The following is a 23,962-nucleotide window of genomic DNA, read 5'->3' as shown; positions in this document are numbered from 1 at the left end:
TATATATGTCCACGCCGCTCTCTCACTTTGTCACAGCTTACCCTTCCCCCTCCCCATAGCCTCAAGTCCATTCTCTAGTAAGTTCAAACATACCGATTCTCCTACAAACTTTTACTGTAAGTCTAACAACTCATATGTTCCTAACTGTAGCCTCTATTAGGACTTCATCCACAGGTTTTTTTTTTTGATAGAACTTTATTGGAGTATAATTGCTTCACAATACCGTGTTAGTTTCTGTTGCACAGCAAAGTGAATCAGTCATATGCATACACATGTCCCCATATCCCCTCCCTCTTGAGCCTCCCTCCCATCCTCCCTATCCCACCCCTCTAGGTCATTGCAAAGCACCAAGCCGATCTCCCTGTGCTATGCTGCTGCTTCCCACCAGACAACTATTTTACATTCGGTAGTGTATAGCATCCACAGGTTTTGATTTTACAATACTAGGTAGGCAAAGTGTTCCCTCACCCTTCATAATATGCATTCCCATAAAACATTCAGGAAAAGTTGACACACTTCTTTTTTTTAATTTATTTATTTTATTTTTGGCTGCATTGGGCCTTCATTGCTGCACGTGGGCTTTCTCTAGTTGTGGCGAGCGGTGGCTACTCTTCGTTGCGGTGCACGGGTTTCTCATTGCGGTGGCTTCTCGTTGAGGAGCCCAGGCTCTGGGCTCACAGGCTTAAGTACTTGTGGATCGTGGACTCCAGAGTGCAGGCTCAGTAGTTGCGGTGCACGGGATTCGTGGCTCCGCGGCATGTGGGATCTTCCCTGACCAGGGCTTGAACCCGTGTCCCCTGCATTGGCAGGCTGATTCTTAACCACTGCGCCACCAAGGAAGCCCCACACTTGTTTACATAATTCTAACTTTCATAATCCTACCAACCATTACCTTTTTTAGGTAATCTTAATCTAATCTAATCTTAATCTAATTGGGTTTCACCAGTGGGCTTTGGTACCACAGTTGAGTCCTGGAAACTTCTCTTCTCCAGCCCCTGACCATTTTACCCACTCAAGTGCAAAAGTCTTTGGCTACCCAGTGAGGGGTTGAGCCAAGTGACCTTGGCCCTTTTTTCAATCTTTACCTTATAAATCTGCCTGCCCGCTCTCCCATGCAATTTCCAGTCAGGTTTCTCTTTGTAATGTCTGCCTTCTGACTTTTAAAATTTCTCCAAACAGGGGTAAATAGAGTGGACCTGTTTGGCGTCCTTCAATGTTGAGAGATCAAAGGGGGGGGCGGGTTCCTTTGGCCCACCCAACCTTAGGTAGTGCTGTATTAAAACTTTGTTTTAACCCAATCAATGTCCATTTTATTCACTCCATTGTTTTAATAACCATCTAAGGATTTCTACTCTTCTGGAATGAGTCCTGTGACTCCCCTTTCTGTTTTCTCTTTGTTTTGCTCCTATCGATATTCACTTCATTCATGTTATTGCTTTTTAAAAAATATTTATTTATTTACCTATTTATAATTTATTTATTTATTTAGCCGCACCAGGTCTTAGTTGCAGCAGGTGGGATCTTCGTTGTGGCATACGGGATCTAGTTCCCTGACTAGAGATCGAACCCGGGCACCCTGCATTCAGAGCACGTGCTCTTAACCAGTGGATCACCAGGGAAGTCCCTCATCTTATTACTTAATAACCGTTTAAAAATTTCTACCTCCTTGGGAAGAGTCCTGTGACTGCCCCCTTGGCCTCTCCCCATTCTCTAGTTAATTAACTTAATGTTTTTATTAACATCTGTAAGACCCAGTGAGGGGAAGCTAAGAGAGCAAATTTCATGTTTCCTGAACCTTTTTTATTTTTAATTTACTTTTGGCTGCGTTGGGTCTTTGTTGCTGCGCATGGACTCTAGTTGTGGCGTGTCGGGGCTACTCTTCGTTGGGGTGCACGGGCTTCTCATTGCGGTGGCTTCTTTTGTTGCGGAGCACGGGCTCTAGGCGTGTGGGCTTCAGTAGTTGTGGCTCATGGGCTCTAGAGCCCAGGCTCAGTAGTTGTGGTGCACAGGCTTAGTTGCTCCGCGGCATGTGGGATCCTCCCAGACCAGGGCTCTAACCCATGTTCCCTGCATTAGCAGGCAGATTGTTAACCACTGCACCACCAGGGAAGCCCTGAACGCTTTTTTGATTTGGCAACAATAGGATTATATGGGATGCCCATGTGAAAGGGCCCCTTTAACCTCAGAATTTACCGTGACATTGGTAACAGGTATATTCAGCGGGTGAATATCCTACTCATCATAAAGCCAGTACCACAGGGTTTGCATATGAAGCGTATCAGCTATTTCATCTGAAGTTTTCCACTTGGCATTCATAGGGGAAGACAAACACTGCAGGGTAAACAGACCTTGCAGTGGCTTTTATCTAGTCCATCAGGCTGGCTGTTCCCTCAGGAATAATCTCTTGTGTATCTGAATCACATATAGTCGTCTGTGATTTTTCCATAGTGAGCTGTGGGCCCTGTATCAACCCAAACATGCTCTTCCACTCTGCAGCACTCAAAACCAAAGACACAGCCCTCACATTAGTTATGATTCATTTCAGTAAAGGTTCTTCAGGAAGCTGATGATACTGATCTACAAAATGAAACAATTCCTTCACACTATAACCCCTGGGTTTAGGAGTTTCTTGGTTTTGTCCTCTCCCCCTCCCACCCACCCCATGTTGATTACCTTCTTTGTGACCAGAGATCTTAGAGGGCTTTCTGTTGTCCCTGCACATTTTTTTTACCATGGGGGCAGCTTTGAGGCTAGTGGCCCAAGCTCAGACTCACTGAAATCTGAGTTTGGACCAGCATCAAGGTCTAACCCAGCATTCTCTTTTACTTTTAGTTTAGCTATTACAGATAACAATAACCAAGGGATTGTATGTTTAGCATTCTTCTTATTATTTTGCACTTCCTTATACACCCAGTGATTCCATTCCCCAGGATTTGGATTCCACTGGTAACTTTTACGTTTAGTAACTGACTACAGCAAGCTGCTGCTCCATACCATGGGTGACCATGTGGCCCAGGAATCAGAGGTTCTTCATCCCGTGCCCTTTCATCCTTTCTCTTCCCAAACTATATGTTTCCGTGAGCCAGGGCTAATCTAGCAAATCCCACATCACTGACGCCAACTCTTTTGTGTTCTGAGCACCCAATTTCAATGTGAGGAAAGGGGGTTTTCTTCCACACCTCCAACAAGCAGTGCTCTGACACCAGCTGGGTATTCTACAATTCAACTCAGTTCTCCCCTGAGATGGCATCGGATTCCACAAGTTGAGAACTCAGTCCCACAAGACTCCCCCCGCAACCCCAACTGCAGATGCCAATTGCGAGCCCAGGATGTTACCTGTGCTTCTGACCAACTGGCTACAGGTTGGAGGGTCCCAAGATCCCCTTCTCAGACTCCAAACACCAGTGGCAAGCCCAGGTTGCTACCTGTACTTCTGACTGACTGTAAATCAGAGGTTCCCACAAAGCTTGGGTTTGATTAATTTGCTAGAGAGGCGCAGAACTCAGAGAAACATTTTACTTACTAAATTACCAGTTTATTATAAAAGGGTATAACTCAGGAACAGCCAGATGGAAGAGATGCGTAGTGCAGGGTATGGGGAAAGGGGCACAGAGCTCCCATGCCCTCCTAATGTGCCACTCTCCCCAAATATCCATGTGTTCACCAACTGAGAAGCTCTCTGAACCCTGTCCTTTTGGGTTTTTCTGGAGGCTTCATTACATAGGCATGGTTGATTAAATCATGGGTCATTGGTGATTAAACTTAATCTCCAGTCCCTCTCTCCTCCCCAGATGTCAGGGGAAGGACTGAAAGTTCTAACCCTCTAATTACATGTTTGGTTCTCCTGGCAACCAGCATCCCATCCTTAGGTGCTGGTCCAAAAGTCACCTCATTAACATAACATTACAAGAGACACCTTTATTGCTCTCTTCACTTCACTTAGAAAATTCCAAGGGTTTTAAGAGCCGTATCAGAAACCGAGGACAAAGATCAAATATATATTTCCTATTATAAATCACAATATCACACTGGGTGAGAGATATGTTTATGGAACTCTCCAGAATGGAGTACAGAGTATGTAGATATATGTGCCTCATATGAATGCTCACTAAATGTTCAACATTGCCGTTGTGAATATTAATACTGAAATTGAAAAGAAGGTCAATTATGTGGCTTTTTACTTTAAAAACATTACATAATGCTTACTATGTGCCAGGCATAGTTCTATCCATAAGATATAAATAGCCCTTTCCCCAACTATACCAGTATTTGCTGGTAAATGAACATGAAAATCTTAAAGCCCTTGACACTCTGACTCCTCCAGGCCAACATAAGCAGACTTTTACTACTTGCCAGAGGAAAGCAGTATCCCCTTTCCTGGAAATCATACAACAAACTTATGAGGCAGGTGCTTTACAAAGTGACACTTGTTCTTCTTCACATCTGTCCCTCTAATCCGCAATCCTTTTAGGCTATAACCTATGGAAAAGTATACTCTCCATTCTGGGGGAGATAACTTTCACAGAAAGAGTTGCAAAGCCTGACCAATACATACCAGCAGGATACAGGGAAAATGTGAGAGTGGATTTTGAGGGTATTGGACCAGGGTACAGAATATAAGCCTAGATTTGGTAGAATTAAATAACATGGAGAACTTGCCCATGACTTGGGATTTAAGCTTCTGGCAAGGATACCTGGACCAGATCCTAATACTTTGGCCAGAAAGGTCAAAGGCTTTTTGAAGATTAGACACAATTAATGGCTAATAAATGTAGTAGAGATATGAACTATCCTTGGACCTAGTATGGAGGAGAATATCAGAAGGCTCGGAGAGGTGGGAATGTTAGAATGGGTTTACTGTATAACCCCTGAGAACCCAACAATTATGTTCCCTAAGATGGCCCAGAAGTGAGGCATCTAGTGAGGAAAATACTGACATTTTTGTAAAGCTCAGTGGGTAGCTATCCCCTATAGACCAGGGTTTGTGGTATTGATGCTGGCAAGGAACTGAGCTCTCTGGCACGAATGAGGATAATGAGATTTCAGAATAACAGAGACCAAATGGCTTCACATAATTAGTGGCAAAGTAGATTTAACTACTGCAGCAGCAGCGAGACCATCATGGCAACCAAGGTGTTTTTACACATAGGGATTGTGGCTATGCCTAATAAACCATGGTGTTCCTGGGAGTGAGAAAGATAGACAGCCAAATAAAATGTTGCTTGACTTGTTTAATAAAGATATTTGAGAGCTGGTATACAGCTACTGCAATGGACAATTGCAGTCCCTCACCCTGTTTTTAGATGTGTCAGATCACATACCAGAGCCTGTTAGAAGGGGAAGATGACCCTGTTTAAGGAAGGGCAATGCCACTGCAGCTAAAGACTCTAAGTGTTCCTTCTATCCTTTCCTAAAGAGATCTGCAGCTGTTTGCCTGGGTAACTGCACTTGGGAAAGTGGATTATCCAGACTTCTCAAGGAAGGTGAAATATAGTTCCTGAGCAGACTCTGATAAGAGGTGACCTAAAACACCATAATGGTCCTTCAGTTATAATACAGGCTTATAGAGATGAAGAGATGAATGGAATTTAGGCCCAAATCCATCTCAAAGTGGGTCCAAAGCATCCACAGACCTACCATGTGATTATTTCCTAGGTCCCTCAGTGTATAATTGGGATAGATATACTCATCAGCTGGAAGAAGCCTGTGCAGAAAAGAATTAATGTAGCAGGCTTAATACTCTACCCTTACAAGGCCCTGCTTGCAAGGTTGGCCCTTGGCTGTTATCTGGGAACTTGGATTTGGGGAGCATTTCCACTGTCCCTTACCACTGGCTTTCTTGGCATTCTGAACTCACAGATCCTAATCGCCTAGATCTGACTCTAAGGGAAAATCTGATACTGTCTTCTAAGCACCATTTCAGTTATAGCATGAGCTGTGCTAAACTGAAAGCAGCCACAGGCTCAATAAAGGGAACACAGATGCTGTGCCTGTTTCAGATTTAGGAAACCCCCTTGTGGGGCCCTAAACAGAGAAAACATGGATGCTGGCTGGACCATCTGGACCACTTACAGATGCCCACAAGAAAGGCTTATTTTCTGATGGGGCCATATGTAATTGAGGTGCTGACTGGCTCTATATTTTTCTTTCCTTTTTTTTTTTTTTTGCAGTACGCGGGCCTCTCCCGCTGCGGAGCACAGGCTCCGGACGCGCAGGCTCATGGGCCCAGCCGCTCTGCGGCATGTGGGATCTTCCCAGATCGGGGCACGAACCTGTGTCCCCTGCATCGGCAGGCGGACTCTCAACCACTGCGCCACCAGGGAAGCCCTGGCTCTATATTTCTGGTAGAGATATACAGAGACTGGTTGCATTTCTAACTTGTGAGTACTGTGGAAAGCTGCAAGCTGGCGGAAGGCACATCACAGCAACTACGACCCCCTCCACCCATTCCTGACAAATCAGGCTCTGGACCCCCAATGGGGTATGTTCCACTGCTATTGACTTGTGTTCAGATTTCTAGATTGGTTGCAATTTGCATCAATGAACTGATAGTGTGACTATTTCCCTCACCTTTTACCTAGTACACACATCTTATTAAGGCAATTTGACAGTTAAATGCAACTATCCCCAGAAAGAGATTGATCTGTGTAAATCCATTTTGAAAACCTTTGAAAATTCAGCATATCATTATGATAAATTCCTTAACATGATATGACTTTATGGTAAAAATTATATAAAAAATTGTTTCTGTGAAAATGCTTTTCTCTTGCATACGACCCTTTCAGACAAAAGATCTGGGTAAGAGTAGAGGATGACTAAAAAAATACAAAGTTATAATTGCTGAATGGAACACATTGATTTTTTAACAATGAAGAAAACAGCCTGGGGAGGCACAGAGAGTGGGGAGGACATTAACGATGTTTGTTTTTCAGAACTCTTCCTGGAAGCTTCCCTCTCTTCTTGAAGGAAAACTCCCCATGCTGCTTTTCCAAGCTGCTATGAGCATTCTGGATTCAAATGGACTGCTGAGCCCACAATCACACCTGACAGTGCTGACTATGAGGCAGCAGAGAATGGCTCCAGCTCTTGCACTTTCCATGCAGAACACTTCCAGATGCTGTCCACACCTGAGAGGTGGATAAAGTGATGTCATGCACAAGCAAAACTGTTTGGAACCGACTGCCTCGGGAAGCCCCTTTGAAACCAAAAACTGAACTGAGTTATTTGGACTGAACTGAGAATCCTGGAGTAGGAGGCCCCATGGTTAGAGGCCATCTTGAAGTCTCTGTTAACCAGTACTGCCTAACTAATGTATGTCCTGCTTGGTGTGGCCTAACAATGTAAACTCTCTGTTTCTAGAGGTACTACATGTGACCTCTGGGACTGTATTTCTTCCATGTGTACCCTGCTATCATGACACTGCCTCAGCCCTACAAGGCATTTGTGTCAGCTTCAACTTCCTAGCCAGAGTTGTGCTGTGCCTGACTTGATGCCTTGGGTCAGGTGAAAAGGTTACAACAAAAACTTAAGCAGGAAGATACCTGGCTTTCTAAAGTAGGCCTTTACGGTTAGTGGGATTTGTTTAACTGGCCAAATCTAGGACCCATGGAGGGCATAACTGAGGCCAATATTGTATGTTGGTCTCACCCTGCTACATGGGGTCCTACTGATGATAATCTTGTTGTAAAGACACCTTGGCCAAGGGCCAAGGGGATGGGCTGTGCAGGAAAGAGTTACCATAGCAGGCCTGAGACTCCTGTCCTTAGAAAGGCCTGCTTGCAAAGTTGGCCCTTTGTTGGCATCTGGGACTTGGATTTGGAGACTGTCCGCAACATTTCATAACTGATAAAGGTCATTTACTGTGCCTAAACTGTATACACAAACAATGTAGTTTATGCTAGGCAGGGAATGCCCATGTGTCCAGCACCCAATAAAACCCCTGGATTTCAGGTAAGCTTCGCTGGTAGACAACACTTCATACATGTTGTTTCAATCTGAGGCTAGAAGAATGAAGCACATTCTGTGTGAATCCAAGGGAAGAGGACTCTTAGAAATTTCTATCTACTTTCCTCCAGATTTTGTCCAATGCACCTTTTCCCTTTGCTGATTTTTCTTTGTATCCTTTTACTGTATCATTTTACATACTCACAGTCATGAGTCTGACTATATGCTGAGTCTCATGCGTCTTTCTAGCAAATCACCAAACCTGGGGATGGTCTTAGAAACTTTCAATGTCAAACCCTTTCATTTGTTCCCTGACTGGTAGGGTAAGAAACATTATAGTGGAAAACCTGAAATTTCCCTCTCCCTAGCCAAGATAGTAAATAAGTAACACTGCATCCTAATTTCAGAGATTAGCACTACATTCTAAAAGTTAAAGTATGCAGAGGAGATAGTCTCCTCATATCCTCATTTAATTCACCTGTTCACCCCCTGCAAAAACTGGATGGATCATAGTGATGACAATGGACTGCAATTTGCTTAATCAACTGGCAGCTCCAATTACAGCTGCCATACCAGTGGTTATCTTTACTGGAGTAGATTAGTATAACCTTTAGCACTTGGTAGGTGGCTATTTTTCTGGTGAATGCGTTCATCTTAAACTCCACCAGTGAATAAAATCAAAAGCAGTTCATCTTCTCATAACAGGGCAGCAAAATATATTCACTGTCTTGCCCCAGAGCTATGTTAACTCTTTCCCTTACTTTTGTAACATACGCCACAAAGACCTCAACATTGAACATTCTACTGAACATAATGTTAGATTACCATATTGATGACATCATGCTAATTGGGCCTAATGAGCAGTAACTGAAAAGGACCCTAGATGGCCTAGCAGGACACATGCATGTCAAAGAGTAAAAGATTAGCCCCATGAAGATTCAGGGGCCTGCCCCATCAGTGATGATTCTAGGGGTCTGGGGCATGCCAGGAAATCCACCCCCAAGGTAAAATACAAGTTATCTCTTGCATCTCTTACCACTAAAAGAGAGGCACTGTCTTTGGGGACCTCTCTGGATTTTAGAGGCAGCATATACCATATTTGGAACTCAAAATGCTGCCAGGTTTGAGCAGGGCCTGGAGTAAGAAAAAGATACGTGGCAGGTTGAAACTATAATACTAGCCAGTCTGATGTGATCTAGTCAATCTGATGTTGCTAAAAATGCCAGTAGTGGCTAAGGATGCTGTGTGGAGTTTCCAGCAAGCAATACTAGGATGATTATAGTGCAAATCTTGTAGTGCAGATCCATGCCTTCTATAGCAGATAATTTCTGTGTCCTTGTAAGTAGACGCTGTCAGGCTCCTGAGCCCTAGTAGAGACTGAGTGGCTGACTATGGGACATCAAATGATCATCATGTCATAAGAGCTGCTTAACGTGGGCTTGGTATCATCGGAGCCACTAAACCATAAGGTTTTTTTCTTTTTGTTTTTTTTTAAGAACCGATTTTATTTGGGTAACTGACTAAAGGAGTCTCATTTGTAACCAAGATGGAATTCACAGTATGTTGTTACATTCACACTTAAAAAATATATCTCTATGTACAGGAATTTGCAAATTGATATAAACATACATTGCTTCCAAGTACATTTCTCCCCTTCTTCCTGGAGGAAAAAGAATAGAGCCATCCAGCAAGTCAACTCCTTCAAAATAACTTTAACACAAAGGACGTAAGTATCTCTAAATCAAAACAGTGGTTCATCTGAGCTGCAGATGTCACGGGAGAAAACATCATGGAATGACAGCAATGACAACAGCTTGACTTCAGATGGAACCGGACTATTTAAAATGGAGTTTCCAGGAAAAATAGGCACTGATTTCTAGAAGGACATTCACTCCTTACTGAAGCTATTTATTGAGCCAATATGGCTGGTTAACATTCTCACTAGTGTAAAGTATCCCAGTGCAGGACTCGCGGATGACGCCGGTTGAAACCAAACGCACAGTCGGGTCACAACTAGCGCTGCCTGGGTTCCACTGAGAGCTGCTGTCCCCACTCCCCAGATGTGGAGGACCACCCCAATTTCATCTCAGGGGCCTGGTCCATTTCTTCCCATACTGCAACTGTCTAGCATTATACAAGGTACCCTGCTGCTTACCCACTTAAACTACTTTTCAAGTTAATTAGAAAAACCTTTAAAAAACAAAGGAAGAAAGAAAGGCGCTGTGAGTAGTACCAAAAATTCAAGGAAGATATAATTCCAATCTTATACAAACACTACCATAGAATAGAAAAAAAGGGAGAACACGCCCTTAAAATATTTTGCATAACCCTGATATCAAGAAAGGAAAATTAAAAGCCAATATCACTCACTGACATAAAGTAAAAGAGAAAAAATCATACAATAATTTTTAGAGACACAGAAAAAGGATTGGATAAAATTCTGTTTATAATGGGGGGGAAAACTCCTTAAATTAGAAATAAAACTTCCTTAATCTTTAAATGATATGAAAACATGTACAGCAAAACACATTAATTGTGAAATGTTAAAAGCTTTCCTCTGAGATCAGAAACAAGACACAAATGCCCACTATTACATTTATTTGATATCGTACTGGAACTTTTGGCCAGCATGATAAGGCAAAGAAATACAAGTTATGTAGATTGCAGAGTAAAAAGCAAAGTTGTTATTATTTGTAGATGATATTAAGGAGTACAAAGAAAATCCAAACGTACCTACAGATAAAATATTATAATTAATGAGTTTAGTAAAGTTGCCAAATTTGAAAAATCAATATAAAATCAATTTATTTTATAAACCAGTAAACAGAAATTGACATTTTAAATAAAGATAGAATTTATAATGATAAAAAAAATCAAGTAGCTAGGAATAAGTCTAACTAATAAAGTATAAGGCCTCTATGGAGAAACCATATGCCTTTGTGAAGAGACACTAAGATGACTTATATAAATGGAGAAATATATATATGATGTTCCTGAATCGGAAGATTCAATGTTTTAAGGTTATCAATTCTCTTCTCCCCCAGGACAACATTACTTTAAACATTACAACATTACTTTAAAATTCATATGAAAGAATAAAATAAGAGCTAGGAAACTTCTTAAGAAAAAAAGTAGGATTAAAAATTTGCCTTATTTATTATTGACTTGTTATAAAGCTATACTAATCAAGATAGTCTGCTATTGGTGCACAGGCAGAAAATTTGGCAAATGTAATAGATTACGGAGCTCAAAAAGAGACTTATGTATATATGGAATGTTTGAACATTACAGAGATGGCAATTCAGAATGTCTTAGTCTGCTCAGGCTCCTCTAACAAAATACCATAGACTGGTGGCTTAAACAACAGATATTTATTTCGCATAGTCCTGGAGGCTAGGAAGTCAAAGACCAAGGTGCCAGCAGTTGGTTTCTGTTTGGTTTTTTTTTAACATCTTTATTGGAGTATAATTGCTTTACAATGGTGTGTTAGTTTCTGCTTTATAACAAAGTGAATCAGCTATACATATACATATATCCCCATATCTCTTCCCTCTTGCGTCTCCCTCCCTCCCACCCTCCTTATCTCACCCCTCTAGGTGGACACAAAGCACCGAGCTGATCTCCCGGTGCTATGTGGCTGCTTCCCACTAGCTATCTATTTTACATTTGGTAGTGTATATATGGCTATCCCACTCTCTCACTTCATCCCAGCTTATCCTTCCCCCTCCCCGTGTCCTCAAATCCATTCTCTATGTAGCAGTTGGTTTCTTAATGATGGCCTTCTTCCTGGCTTGTAGGCTGCAGCCTCCTCACCATGTACGTATACATACACCATGTACGTATACATACACCATGTATGTATACATACACCATGTACGTATACATACACCATGTATGTATACATACACCATGTATGTATACATGGTGGAAAGAAGCTCTGATATTTCTGATATTTCTTCCTCTTCTTATAAAGACACTAATCCCATCATGGGCTCCACCCTCATGACTTTATCTAAACCTAATTAGTGCCCAAAGGCCCCTCCTCCTAACACCATCACAGTGGGGACTAGGGCTTCAATATATGAACTAGGGTAGGGGGTAGGGCACAAACATTCAGTCCATAACACAGATCAAGGCGAAAAGATGAAATGTTCAATTAAAAATGGTAATCCATACAGAAAAGGATTAAATTGGGTCTTAATTTAAAAATCAACTTCAAATGGTTCTAAGACTCAAATGTCAAAAACAAAAACAAAACCCAAAACAACGTTCAAGCTCTTAGTGGAAAATACAGGTAAATGGATTTTAGACCTTGGGGTAGAAATAATTTCTTAAAAAAGACACTGACCAGGGCTTCCCTGGTGGCGCAGCGGTTGAGAATCTGTCTGCTAATGCAGGGGACACGGGTTTGAGCCCTGGTCTGGGAGGATCCCACATGCCGCAGAGCAACTAGGCCCGTGAGCCACAACTACTGAGCCTGCGCGTCTGGAGCCTGTGCTCCACAACAAGAGAGGCCGCGATAGTGAGAGGCCCGTGCACCTCGATGAAGAGTGGCCCCCGCTTGCCACAACTAGAGAAAGCCCTCGCACAGAAACGAAGACCCAACACAGCAAAAATAAATTAATTAATTAATAAACTTCTACCCCCAACATCTTACAAAAAAAAAAAAGACACTGACCATAGAATAAAAGATTAATACATTTGTAATAAAATCAAGACACTTCATTCATCAATAGACATCTTAAAGATGGGAAAAGGTACAAACCAGGAGAGGATACTCACATATACACTCTGACAAAGAATTAATATCAAGGATATATAAAGAACTCCTACAAACCAATATAAATAAAAATAACAATAGAAAAATGGTAAAAGACATGAACAAACATTTCACAGAAGAAACATATAACCAATAGATGCACAAAGAGATGTTCTTTTGCAGTAATTAGAAAACTATAGATCAAAACCAAGATAAGGTAGATTTCTTTGTTTCACAAAAATTTAAAAGCCTGACAATGCCAAGTGTTGGAAAGCATGTGGATACAGGAGATTCTGGCCTATATATTGCAAGTGCGTGTAAAAATCAGTACAACTACTTTGCAAAATAGTTGAATATTAACTATTAAATATAACGATTACTCCTAGATAAATACTTATGAGTTCCAGAATTTCTATTCCTAGTTATATACCCAAAAGAAATTCTTGCACATTTGCATCAGGAGGTATATATAAGAATGTTTATATTGACAGTGGGCAACAGGAGCAAAAATCAGGAAACTATCCATATGCCTATCAACTGAATGAATAAGCTACGGCATACTCACAAAATGGAATGTTTTACAGTAGTCTAAATAAATGAATTACAGGAACACAAGATTATTGGATTTTAAAAATAAATATTAGAGAAAAAAAGTACCAAAGTATAACATACAGTATTTTACCCTTACTATAAAATTTAAAACAAGTAGAAAAATATATATGTAGGAGTAACATATAATACAAAAAAAAAAAATACAAAGGAGCAAAGAATGATGCACATAGAAGTCAAGGATGATAATTACCTTCATTTGCTGGGGGCCAGGGACTGGTAGGAGGAACCACTTGTACGATTAGATGTATATTACTACCAAGGTCCTGGCATTTGTGGGGAGGTACTGTGTTCACAAATTCTTATTACTATTTCGATAGATAACTACATATATAGATATACAGCTAAATGATATTGGATAGGTAAGTAAATACACAATGCAGGTCAGGTATGGACTAATGATGACAGTTTATCATAATCCAATTCTGTGAACTTGAGGTCCAACAGTATAAAAATAAAACAAAACAGCACGTGAGAGAATATAAAACACACAGAATCACCAATGAAGTATTCTTGCCAAAAATGTTTAAGCTCAACCAAGCCTTTAGACCTTCTCTCAAGGAGTGAAAGTCCTGAAACCCAGGAGACTTTCTGCCTAGTTCTTCGGAGTAACAGACCAGAATCAACCTGGAGGAAAAACCCTTGGATATAGTGCAAAGCTCTTATCGACGTGGTTCAGCTTTGACTCCAGATGGCAAAGAGAAGTGGAGAGGCAAGCATAAAAATAGAAGCAGAGAATTAAAAATAAAAAGCAGTGTGTGCTAAAATCCTTAATGCATTACAAAAGACAGTAATGGCGCCGCGGCAGCCTCCGGACTCAGAACCGAACACTTACCCTGCTGCACGGCCTCTTCATGACCAAGTGGGCACCTGAGTCCAAGTAGATTCCCACGTCTGGTGCTAAGGAGACAGAGAAGGCTTTTTGTAGACAAAACCTCCAACAACCTAGATCGGGAACTCAGAGCACGGGTTGAAGGTTCTGCCATTCATCTAAAGGCAGAAAGGAGTCTTTGCTCCGAATGGACAAAAGAACCATTTGTAAATCAATGAGCAAAGAAATTAAGTGGAAGGATGCCCCGATTAAAGTCTGCTGGTTATTGAGGAGGACCCAATGAAACTACTTTAGGCTGGAGTAGAAATTCTCACTATACAGACAATTATCTGGCTTCCCTGTAACAGAAATAATACTCTTTCTGAGTACAATTTTTCCCCCCACAGAATGTGTAGAATTGTTAACAGACATCAATCTTCTACAAAACTACTTACCCACCTGTGAAATTTTTTGTCTCAAGGTGCAGACTAAAGCCAGTAATACCAAATTTTCTGAAGTGGTTTTGAAAAAGCCATTATATCTGTGGCAATGAACAGAGCATCAGAACAGATGATACTCCACCAACCTTGAAGAGATAGGGACACAGGAAGATCCTAGTCCTCCTTTTAAACATCATTTACACCATTCACAAGGAGCCTGTATTTAAAAGTGCTGGCATTAGGAGGGCGCTGAAAACATGGTGGACCATGGAGCTCAAAGGGTGGACCACAGACTTAGATGATAGTTCCAACACTGAAATAATTTACTTTCTAAAAAGGCTCTCAGAGATTCCTGGGCCATTCCACGTGAATTTGGAGAGATCAGAGAGACCAGAAAGTCATAGACTTTGAAAACAGGAACTTCAAAGCTCAAAGGGTGCTTACGTTGGAAACGCAGGCTCCAAACAGAGGGTACTTTATGGCTTGAGCAAAAAATCTCCTGTGACTGTTTTATGCACACAACAACTTCCTGATAATAATTATCACCCCTTCTTAGAGATATGGGCCAGAAGAAAAGAACCTACTTTTCTTCCAAGTTCAACAACTTGGGGACATTTTCTTGTTTAATTCAAGAAAATGATCAGGTTTGATACTCCACTGCCAGATATTGTCCTTCTGAGATATTACATATACTTTACTGCTGTAGCTTGGTATTGGTATCCCATGAAAGCTGAAACAGAGAATGAATTTCTAGCTACAGTATCACTATAGCATTGCAAGATGCATACCATCTGGCCCTGACAGTAGACCAAAGGGTATAATAAGATTTTTCAAAGTTGAGGGATACCAGGGAGTTCCCTGGCAGTCCAGTGGTTAGGACTTGGTGCTTTCACTGCCATGACCTGGGTTCACTCTCTGGTCGGGAACTAAGATCCTGCAAGTTTTGCACCATGGCCAAAAAAAAAAAAACCAAAAAAACAAAAATTGAGGGATAGTGGTGAAAACTCTAATTTTAAAAGATACATGCAAGTTCATAGTAGCACTATTTATAATAGCCAAGACATGGAAGCAACCTAAATGTCCATCAACAGATGAATGGATAAGAAGATGTAGTATACACACACACACACACACACACACACACACACACACACAGGAATATTATGTAGCCATAAAAAAGAATGAAATAATGCCTTTTGCAGCAACATGGATGGACTTAGAGTTTATCATATTAAGTGAAGTAAGTCAGACAGAAAAAGACAAATATATGATATCACTTATTTGTGGAATGTAAAAAGATGATACAAATGAACTTATTTACAAAACAGAAATAGAGTCAAAGACTTATGGCTACCAAAGGGGAATGGGGGAGGGAGGGATAACTTAAGAGTTTGGGATTAACATATACACACTACTATATATAAAATTGGTAAACAACAAGGACCTACTGTTTAGCACAGGTAACTATACTCAATATCTTGTAATTACCTATAATGGAAAAGAACCTGAAAAAGTATATATACATATATACATACACACACACACACACACACACACACACACACTTATGTATAACTGAATCACTTTGCTGTACACTGTAAACTAACACAATATTGTAAATTAACTATAGTTCAATAAAAAATAATTTTTAAAAAGTTGAGGGATAAATTATACTATGTGGAAGTAAAGTTTAAAATAAGGCTAGGGGCTTCCCTGCTGGCGCAGTGGTTGAGACTCCGCCTGCCAATGCAGGGAACGCGGGTTCGTGCCCCGGTTTGGGAAGATCCCACATGCCGCGGAGAAGCTGGTCCCATGAGCCATGGCCGCTGAGCCTGAGCATCCGGAGCATGTGCTCCGCAGTGGGAGATGCCAAAATGGTGACAGGCCCGCGTACCACTGAAAAATAAATAAATAAATAAATAAAAATAAAAGAAGGCTAGGCATCAAATATATGGATTTGACCAACTTAAATTTTAGAAATAAATACCATCTCACCTCAAATTAAATAAATAAATAAATAGTAACCTGTGAGGTGATGGACATTAACTAACCTTATTGTAATAATCATTTCATAATAAACACGTATATAAAATCATAACATTGTACACCTTAAACATGCACAATATTATTTGTCAATTATACCTCAATAAAGCTGGGGAAGAAAAAAGAAAGAAATACCATGAAAGTAATTTAAAGACTACAAAGAAACCACAATATAAAAACAAAAACACAGTTAAGGAAAAGATTTTACACATACACATCACTGATTTTACATACACACACACATATATACACACATAATTTGGATTCTATTTTTTTGATCTAAATTGTATTCTAGAATATTGCCCTTCTGACTGAAAACAAACATCTAGACCATCAGATCCCTGAGAACAGGAACCAGACCATTAATATCTGAATACCCAGAGCTCAATATAGTATACTGTAAATGGTGTGAATTCAATAAATATTTTTATTTAGGTAAATAATTTAATGATAGACCACTCAAATTTCTTTAAACACAATATTTCAAGTTACTATATTTTTATCTGAGTACAGATCTGAAGTGGTACAAATTGTATCTAAATATTGAGCCATGAATTAAGCACAAAGAGTGGAAAACAATCTTCTGACTTAGGTTTCAATTCCTTACGCCCACTCTTGCTTGCCTCAAATGATTCCTATAGAAGATATTTAGGTAAACCTTTAATGGACAACATGTGAAAAGGTCCGTTGACTATAGGGCTAATTGAGACGAGCTCATGGGTACTGAGCGGGGGGCCTTCAGACTTTGAAACGTTCACTTCCTGCAGAAGCCATTCTTGTTCTCTTTTCTGCTTTAATCCAGACCTGCTTGAATGAAGCCCCACTAAGTCGCTATTGACCACTTACGTACGTAATATATAACTTAAATGTATAAATAACTTAGAAGTAAAGTAGAAAAAATGGTTTTCTTTTAAAGAAAAAGCAAATGGAAGACCAGCCGTCGCTCTGGAGCACACCAGGGGTGACACTGAGCATCCCCTCCCCAAATGTCTGCCCCAACCCCCATTTGTCAACATCCATCACCCTGACCCTCTTGCCTCTGGCAATATGGCTAGACTTACCTCAGAGGCTTTACATATAGAAAAAAGCTGAAGGAAACTGGTGACTCCATACCAGGTGTACATCCCGCCAGCAGTGATTGACACACATGCTATGGACGATCATTAACACTGGGAGCCTGCCTGTTTTCAGCTTTTCAGGCTGCTTAAGAACACTTATTGAGAGAGACTCTGCTGGTCTTGGATCATCATGGAATGATGAGGCTTACTTTAGTAAGAATGACCCTCTTACATTATAGGGCCAAAGAACAGATGCACAAGTGTGTAGGGATCAGATGAACTGTTTTTTTGTTTTTGGTTTTTGTCAGTGCCTATATACATACATATGGTATAGTTTAATAAAGTTGCTTTTCTTATGTTTCATTGCTTTGTAAAGTCACATCATATATACAGTCATCAATAAAACTCACAGATGGCCAGTACAAAATTTACAAGTTTCCAACACTGTAAAAAAATGACAAGGAGTTATCAGCCCTCAGGTAAACTTCAGGATGGGTCAGCCCTAACATTAATCACTGTGGACTGAAAGCACTAAGTTCTGTCTAGTTCTGTTTGAGAGGAGAGGACTTCATCCACTGATAACGTCACCTGATCACCATCAGGGAACAAAAAGTTCTCATGGCTTTGGCACGCTCTGTTCCCTGGAAGGGTTTCTGACTGGTGGAGGCAGAGAGGACAGTGAACGATCCAAAGGGGATCAACAACCCCTAAATGGGCCAATAGTACATCCTGGAATCCTACCCAGGCCAGGACCCTGAGACTGGAAGCTAAGAACTGTTGTCAACTACATGGGTCTTCATCCAAGCACAGAAGCACAGCCCCATCCCTCACCCCTTCCTCAGTGTAAAGTAGAGCAGAGGGGAAGCTCTTTGGGAGAGGAGAGGAAGGAAATTTGGTACAAAGGCCAGGCTACTTCCCAGAGGCCTAATGCTCTAGGCCACACCTAACTAAGAGTGTGGAATATGATCCCACTTTGAAGATGAATAGCGCTATTTTAAGAGTAGAACATCTTGGGAAAATCCAGGATGCCTACTCTGAAACTTTAACTCGAGACTATGGAAGACACATCAGTATGCAGGTATATTCTCCTCTTAAAAATCTAGATGAGAGAGACCACCCTGGTGGTCCAGTGACTAAGGCTCCACGCTCCCAGTGCAGGGAGCCCAGGTTGGATCCCTGGTCAGGGAACTAGATCCCGCATGCCACGACTAAAAAAAGATTCTGCATGCTGCAACTAAAGATCCTGCATGCCGCAACTAAGACCCGCTGCAGCCAAATAAATAAATAAATATTTTTTAAAAATCTAGATGAGAAAAAATATGAAATCTTGCCATTTGCGACAACATGGAGGGACCTTGAGGGTATTATGCTAAGTGAAATAAGTCAGACAGAGAAAGATAAATACTATAGGATTTCACTCATATCTGGAATATGAAGAACTATAATAAACAAACAAAACCCCTAATAAATGAACAAACCAAAACCAAATAAAACATGTCATTACAGAGAACAGAGTAGTGGTTATCAGACGGGGTAGGTAAAGGAGGGAGACAAAGTGGATAAAGGGGATCAACTGTATGGTGATAGATGAAAAATAAATTTTTGGTGGTGAGCACATTGTAGGGTATACAGACATAGAAATATAATGCCATAAATCAAGATTACCTCAATAAAAAATAAAATAAATCATTGTAGATGAAAAAAATGTAGATGGATATTTTCGTTTTCAAGCACCAAAAACTTTTAAAAAACTTTAATTGGCTAATATAGTGCACATGTTAAGCAGACTTTTAAAGAGACCCTACATCTTGAGTGGGTTAAGTAATCATTTATAACCATCTTGAAACATGTTTAACTCTGTTTTTCTGGTGACATGAGGTTAAACATGGAAACCAAACTGTGTTTCACTCACAACATATAAGCAAACAAACTGCATGTACATGGGTAGATTTATGCAAAAGCCCGCTGATACAACTATATTTAGCTTTTCAGATTAGGTACATATACGGTCACCCACTCGCCCTGTATTATCTCACCAAACACAAGAGCAGCAACTTTTCCATTTCAGTACAAGTATGGGCAGAAATTATATGATGTAAAATAGAGGTTCTTCCATAAAGCTTAAGATTTAGCATATAAGCAGGGAAGACAAAAGCAAAGTTCCCATGAAGTCAAAAATAATACCACACTGGTCCAGTGCTCCATGAAACTCTGAGTTAAATTATAGTCCTCAAAGGCGTGTACTTGGATCCAGATTCACCAAGACACTTCAGCATGCTTCAAACTGGCTCATCATCATCTTCCTACTGTATTCATAAGTCAAAAAGAGTGCTGCATTGGCAGGGAACGCTCGAATCAAAGTAGCTTGCAGACCAGAATATAAAGCCGCTACTCCTTCGTTTTTCACAACACTTAAAAGAGTTCTGATAAATCCTGCCTGTTTTCCAGACATGGAAAGAACCTGAATTCTGGATTTGATACAATCCACTGGGTATATGACAAGCCAAAGGCAAATTCCAGAAACGCCACCGCTTAACATCAAGGGGACAGGGCCTAGTTCATCTTTTGATCCATCCGAGGCAAAAAACGATCGGCTCAGTTCATAGCCACCGAAGAAGAAGAAATAGCCTGGTACTACTTGAAATAGAGTGCTCGTGAGTCCGTGGTAGAAGCCCAAGGGGCCATCCTTTCTAAGGATACTCTTCACGATGGACCAAACTGTATTATGGCTTTTTGCTATCCTCCCTGACATCTCCAGTTCGTGCATGGTCTGCAGCCGGCACTTCACGAGCTCAGTGGGGCACAGGGCCAGCGCGGCAAACGCAGAGGCGACGGAACCAGCGGCCGCAGTCTGCAGATCATTCAGCTTCGCCTGCTTGTCCAATCCAACCACTTTCCTCACGAACTGTTGGCAGAAGCCGTAGCACATGAAGAGGACTGAGTTCTCGGCGACGTAGGCCATCAGCGCGGGGCCGGTCCCTTTGCAGAAGCCCCGCAAGCCCACCTGGGAGTACGTCTTCAGGTCACAGTTGGCGAGGCCCTTGTACAGGCCAGGGAACGTCTGCATCTTCACTTTCATTGTGTCGAAGGGCTGCCCGGTCAGGACGCATGCTGTGCCCCCAAGGGCCCCCGCGGTGAGGTCGATGGCGGCTTGGATGGCAGGATTGGATTTCATGTTCGCCCACTCTTCTGCAGGTCTCCGAGGAAGGGAACTCTCTGGAGCTTAGGAGGGCGTCCCGTGTCCAGCCGCCTGCTCTTGGCGCTCTCTCCGGAGCGGGAGAAGCCGCTTAACGCCAGACTAGGCCGCGGGCCGCCCTCCCCACGCACTGAAATAACCCCCGGCCCGCGGGCCCGCGCGCGCCTCTCCTGGCGCCCTGCGGCCGCCGCGTCTGGGCCCTAAACCCGCCAGCCGCCCGCCCGCTCGATCCGCGCCGCCCGGCAGTCCCAGCGCCCGCGGGCCCCGGGGCAGACTAGAGAAACACTTCTAATGAATCTCAGTACAGCAGTAGAAAGCTGTCCGATAAATTCCTGCGATTACGGCCAGAAACTCTAGGCGCTGCTGCGGCGGAGGAAGACTTGCCTTCCTGTTCGGCCAGAGACCCCCACCTCCCGGCAAAACAAAATGGGAGGTGCTTGATCGCCCCTGGGGTCAAAGGGTCAAAGGGTCAATCTACAGAGACCAAGGTTTAAAATAGGGAAAACGAACAAACACTTTGGGGGGTTTACCTGACAATCGGTGGCTCCTTCGGATCAGAAAACCCTTAATCGTGTCCGGAGAAGAATGGCGGCTCCACAAAGGTGCCGGCCGCCGCGCCTCTCCAGGTGTAGCTCTTTGCTCGCCGGGGGAGGCCTGAGGCGGGCACATCCCCTATTTCGTGGTAACATCGCCGAGGATCCTGGCCTGAAGCCCTGCGAGCTGGTGGGACGCAGGGCCCTCGTTATTTCTAGAGGTAAGTCAAGGCCTTGTACAATCGCATTGGAAAACATTTATATACAGCTAAAAAACTTGATGTAAAAGACCTGTGTGGTTCCAGCGCTCTGTGCGTGCTAAGCCTCGGGGTTCTTGCTGAGGAGCCATGCAGCTTTATGCAGCAGAAGTTCTGGATATAACTGACTACAGGCCTAGTAGGCAAGATGCAGTTTGGGGCATCAGTGAGGGTACCGCTGTCAGGACACACTTATCCTCCCATATGTTTATAATCCCAGCGTTGGAACGAATTCTCTTAAAGTTTACATTTTAAGCCCTAGGCGGTATTTTACTTTGGGGGTAAAAACAAAACGGTGGAGGGGGCAGAAAGTATGCTAAAATGATTCTTTCATTTAGAAAGCTTTCCTTGTCTGATTCTTTGGATATCAGTTAATATTTAAAAGTGAAAGCAGATTGTGCATGGATACTGTTTGTCAACAGGTAGACTTCATTGTAGTAAACAGTGACTTGGTCTTTTCTTTGGAGAGTGCCCAAATGTATCTGGATTTCCTTTCTCTGGTACCATATGGTTTCTTCAGAGAATAATCTTCCAGTCTTGACTGTGTGTGTGTCTGTGTGTTTGCGGGGGAGGGGGGCTGCGGGTGGTGTTTACCTTAGGTACTGATTTAACGACACCAAGTGGGGGAAGAGGGTTGACATCCTGCAGTCAGAAAACAGACTTTCACACAATTCCCTTGTTCAATGCTATGGACCCCCAGCCTCCATCTGTGCCTTCTTTGGTTCAATTTACCCAGAAAATAAACTTTCTGTCTGTGGGATGGGTAAGGAAAAGTCATCTGGCTTGAGTGAGATAGGGCTCCTGGACATCCAACAGCTCTGAGCACAGATTTTATCTTATTTTTTTTTTGTCTGTGCCACATGGCATGCAGGATCTTAGTTCCCAGACCAGGGGTGGAATCTGTGCCCCCTGCAGTGGAAGCCCAGAGTCCTAACCACCGGACTGCCAGGGAAGTCCCTGAACACAGACATTAACGAATCCTGTTTCTAGCCTCACACCTTCCCTCTTCCTTGGAAACTGCCTGCAAAAACTGAGCCGCAGTGTCTATATCAAGTGTGTTTGTTTCTCCTTGGTATACCTCCTTGCAGACATTTAGCATGTAACTTTCTGTGATCTCTGAATTAATTTATCGTTTCTTCATCTGCTTTGGCCTTCTGAAAACACTGACATCTCTCATCCACTGTTGTCTCATCTCCTATTTTCCTTGTCCTTGGGGGTTACTATGTTATATTAGCAGGCTATTTGACAGAGAAGATTCATGAGAACAATGTGCCATTTTAAACCAGAAAAAAAAATTTTTTTAATTTAAATTTTTAAAATTTCATATCACATTTGATGTTTTTTCAAAATAAATTTTATTTACATATTTATTTTTGGCTGCATGGGGTCTTTGTTGCTGCGCTCGGGCTTTCTCTAGTTGCGGCAAGCGGGGGCTACTCTTCGTTGCAGTGCACGGGCTTCTCATTGTGCTGGCTTCTGTTGTTGCAGAGCATGGGCTCTAGATGCAGGGCTTCAGTAGTTGTGGCACGCAGGCTCAGTAGTTGTGGCTCACGGGCTCTAAAGAACAGGCTCAGTAGTTGTGGCACATGGGCTTAGTTGCTCCACAGCATGTGGGATCTTCCCGGACCAGGGCTCAAACCTGTGTCCCCTGCATTGGCAAGTGCATTAACCACTGCACCACCAGGGAAGTCCCTCACATTTGAGGGTTTTTTTTAAATGTTTTGGTTTTTTAAAACTGTCAATTAATTACCTATGGTTCATTGTTTATTTTTTAAAAGCACATACCGAGTTTTTACAAACACAAGAGATGCAGGATACTACAATAAATCATCAACTGCTTTTGCATTAAATTCATATATGTATATGTTTTGGAGAAACCAAGTTAGTAATCAGCGCCAGGGATCATGAGGGCATTAATAGGGAAATGCTCTGCAATTTCATTGAATTATCAGACATAGTTGTGCAATAATACACAGATCTCAAGTTCCATGAAATATATTTAAACAGCTGGACTTGGAGCACATGTACTCCCACGCATACATGGAAAATAATGGCAAAGGAACTTCCAAATTTTCAGTGAAGACCACCACCCTTAGCAAGATGCACACCCACATCACATGTTCCCTAGCAATCAGATTGAGTAGCCAGATAGGATTACCAGAGAAAGTAAGGTTTGAGCTGAGGGCTGAGTAACAAAAAGCTAGCCATGAGAATATCTGGAGACTGTTCCAGGAAAAGGGAAATGTAAGTGTAATATAAGTAAAGCTCTGTAGTGTGAAAGAGCTGGGCATTTGAAATACAGAAAGAAGGCC

General features: G+C 42.0%; 1 protein-coding gene across 1 annotated transcript; it reads right to left on the bottom strand.

Moving 5' to 3' along the window:
• Window positions 1-19,933: 19,933 nt before the first annotated feature.
• On the bottom strand, window positions 19,934-20,839 carry LOC307051414 (mitochondrial ornithine transporter 2-like; the record flags this gene model as incomplete). Its single annotated transcript, XM_079701732.1, has 1 exon — window positions 19,934-20,839. The coding sequence occupies one exon, from the start codon at window positions 20,837-20,839 to the stop codon at window positions 19,934-19,936; it is 906 nt and encodes a 301-aa protein (XP_079557858.1).
• Between the last annotated feature and the right edge of the window lie 3,123 nt (window positions 20,840-23,962).

Source organism: Hyperoodon ampullatus, assembly GCF_949752795.1.
Source record: "Hyperoodon ampullatus genome assembly, chromosome: 4".
In the NCBI taxonomy this organism is placed as follows: Eukaryota; Metazoa; Chordata; class Mammalia; order Artiodactyla; family Ziphiidae; genus Hyperoodon; species Hyperoodon ampullatus.
This window is presented reverse-complemented; position numbering and strand designations above follow the sequence as displayed.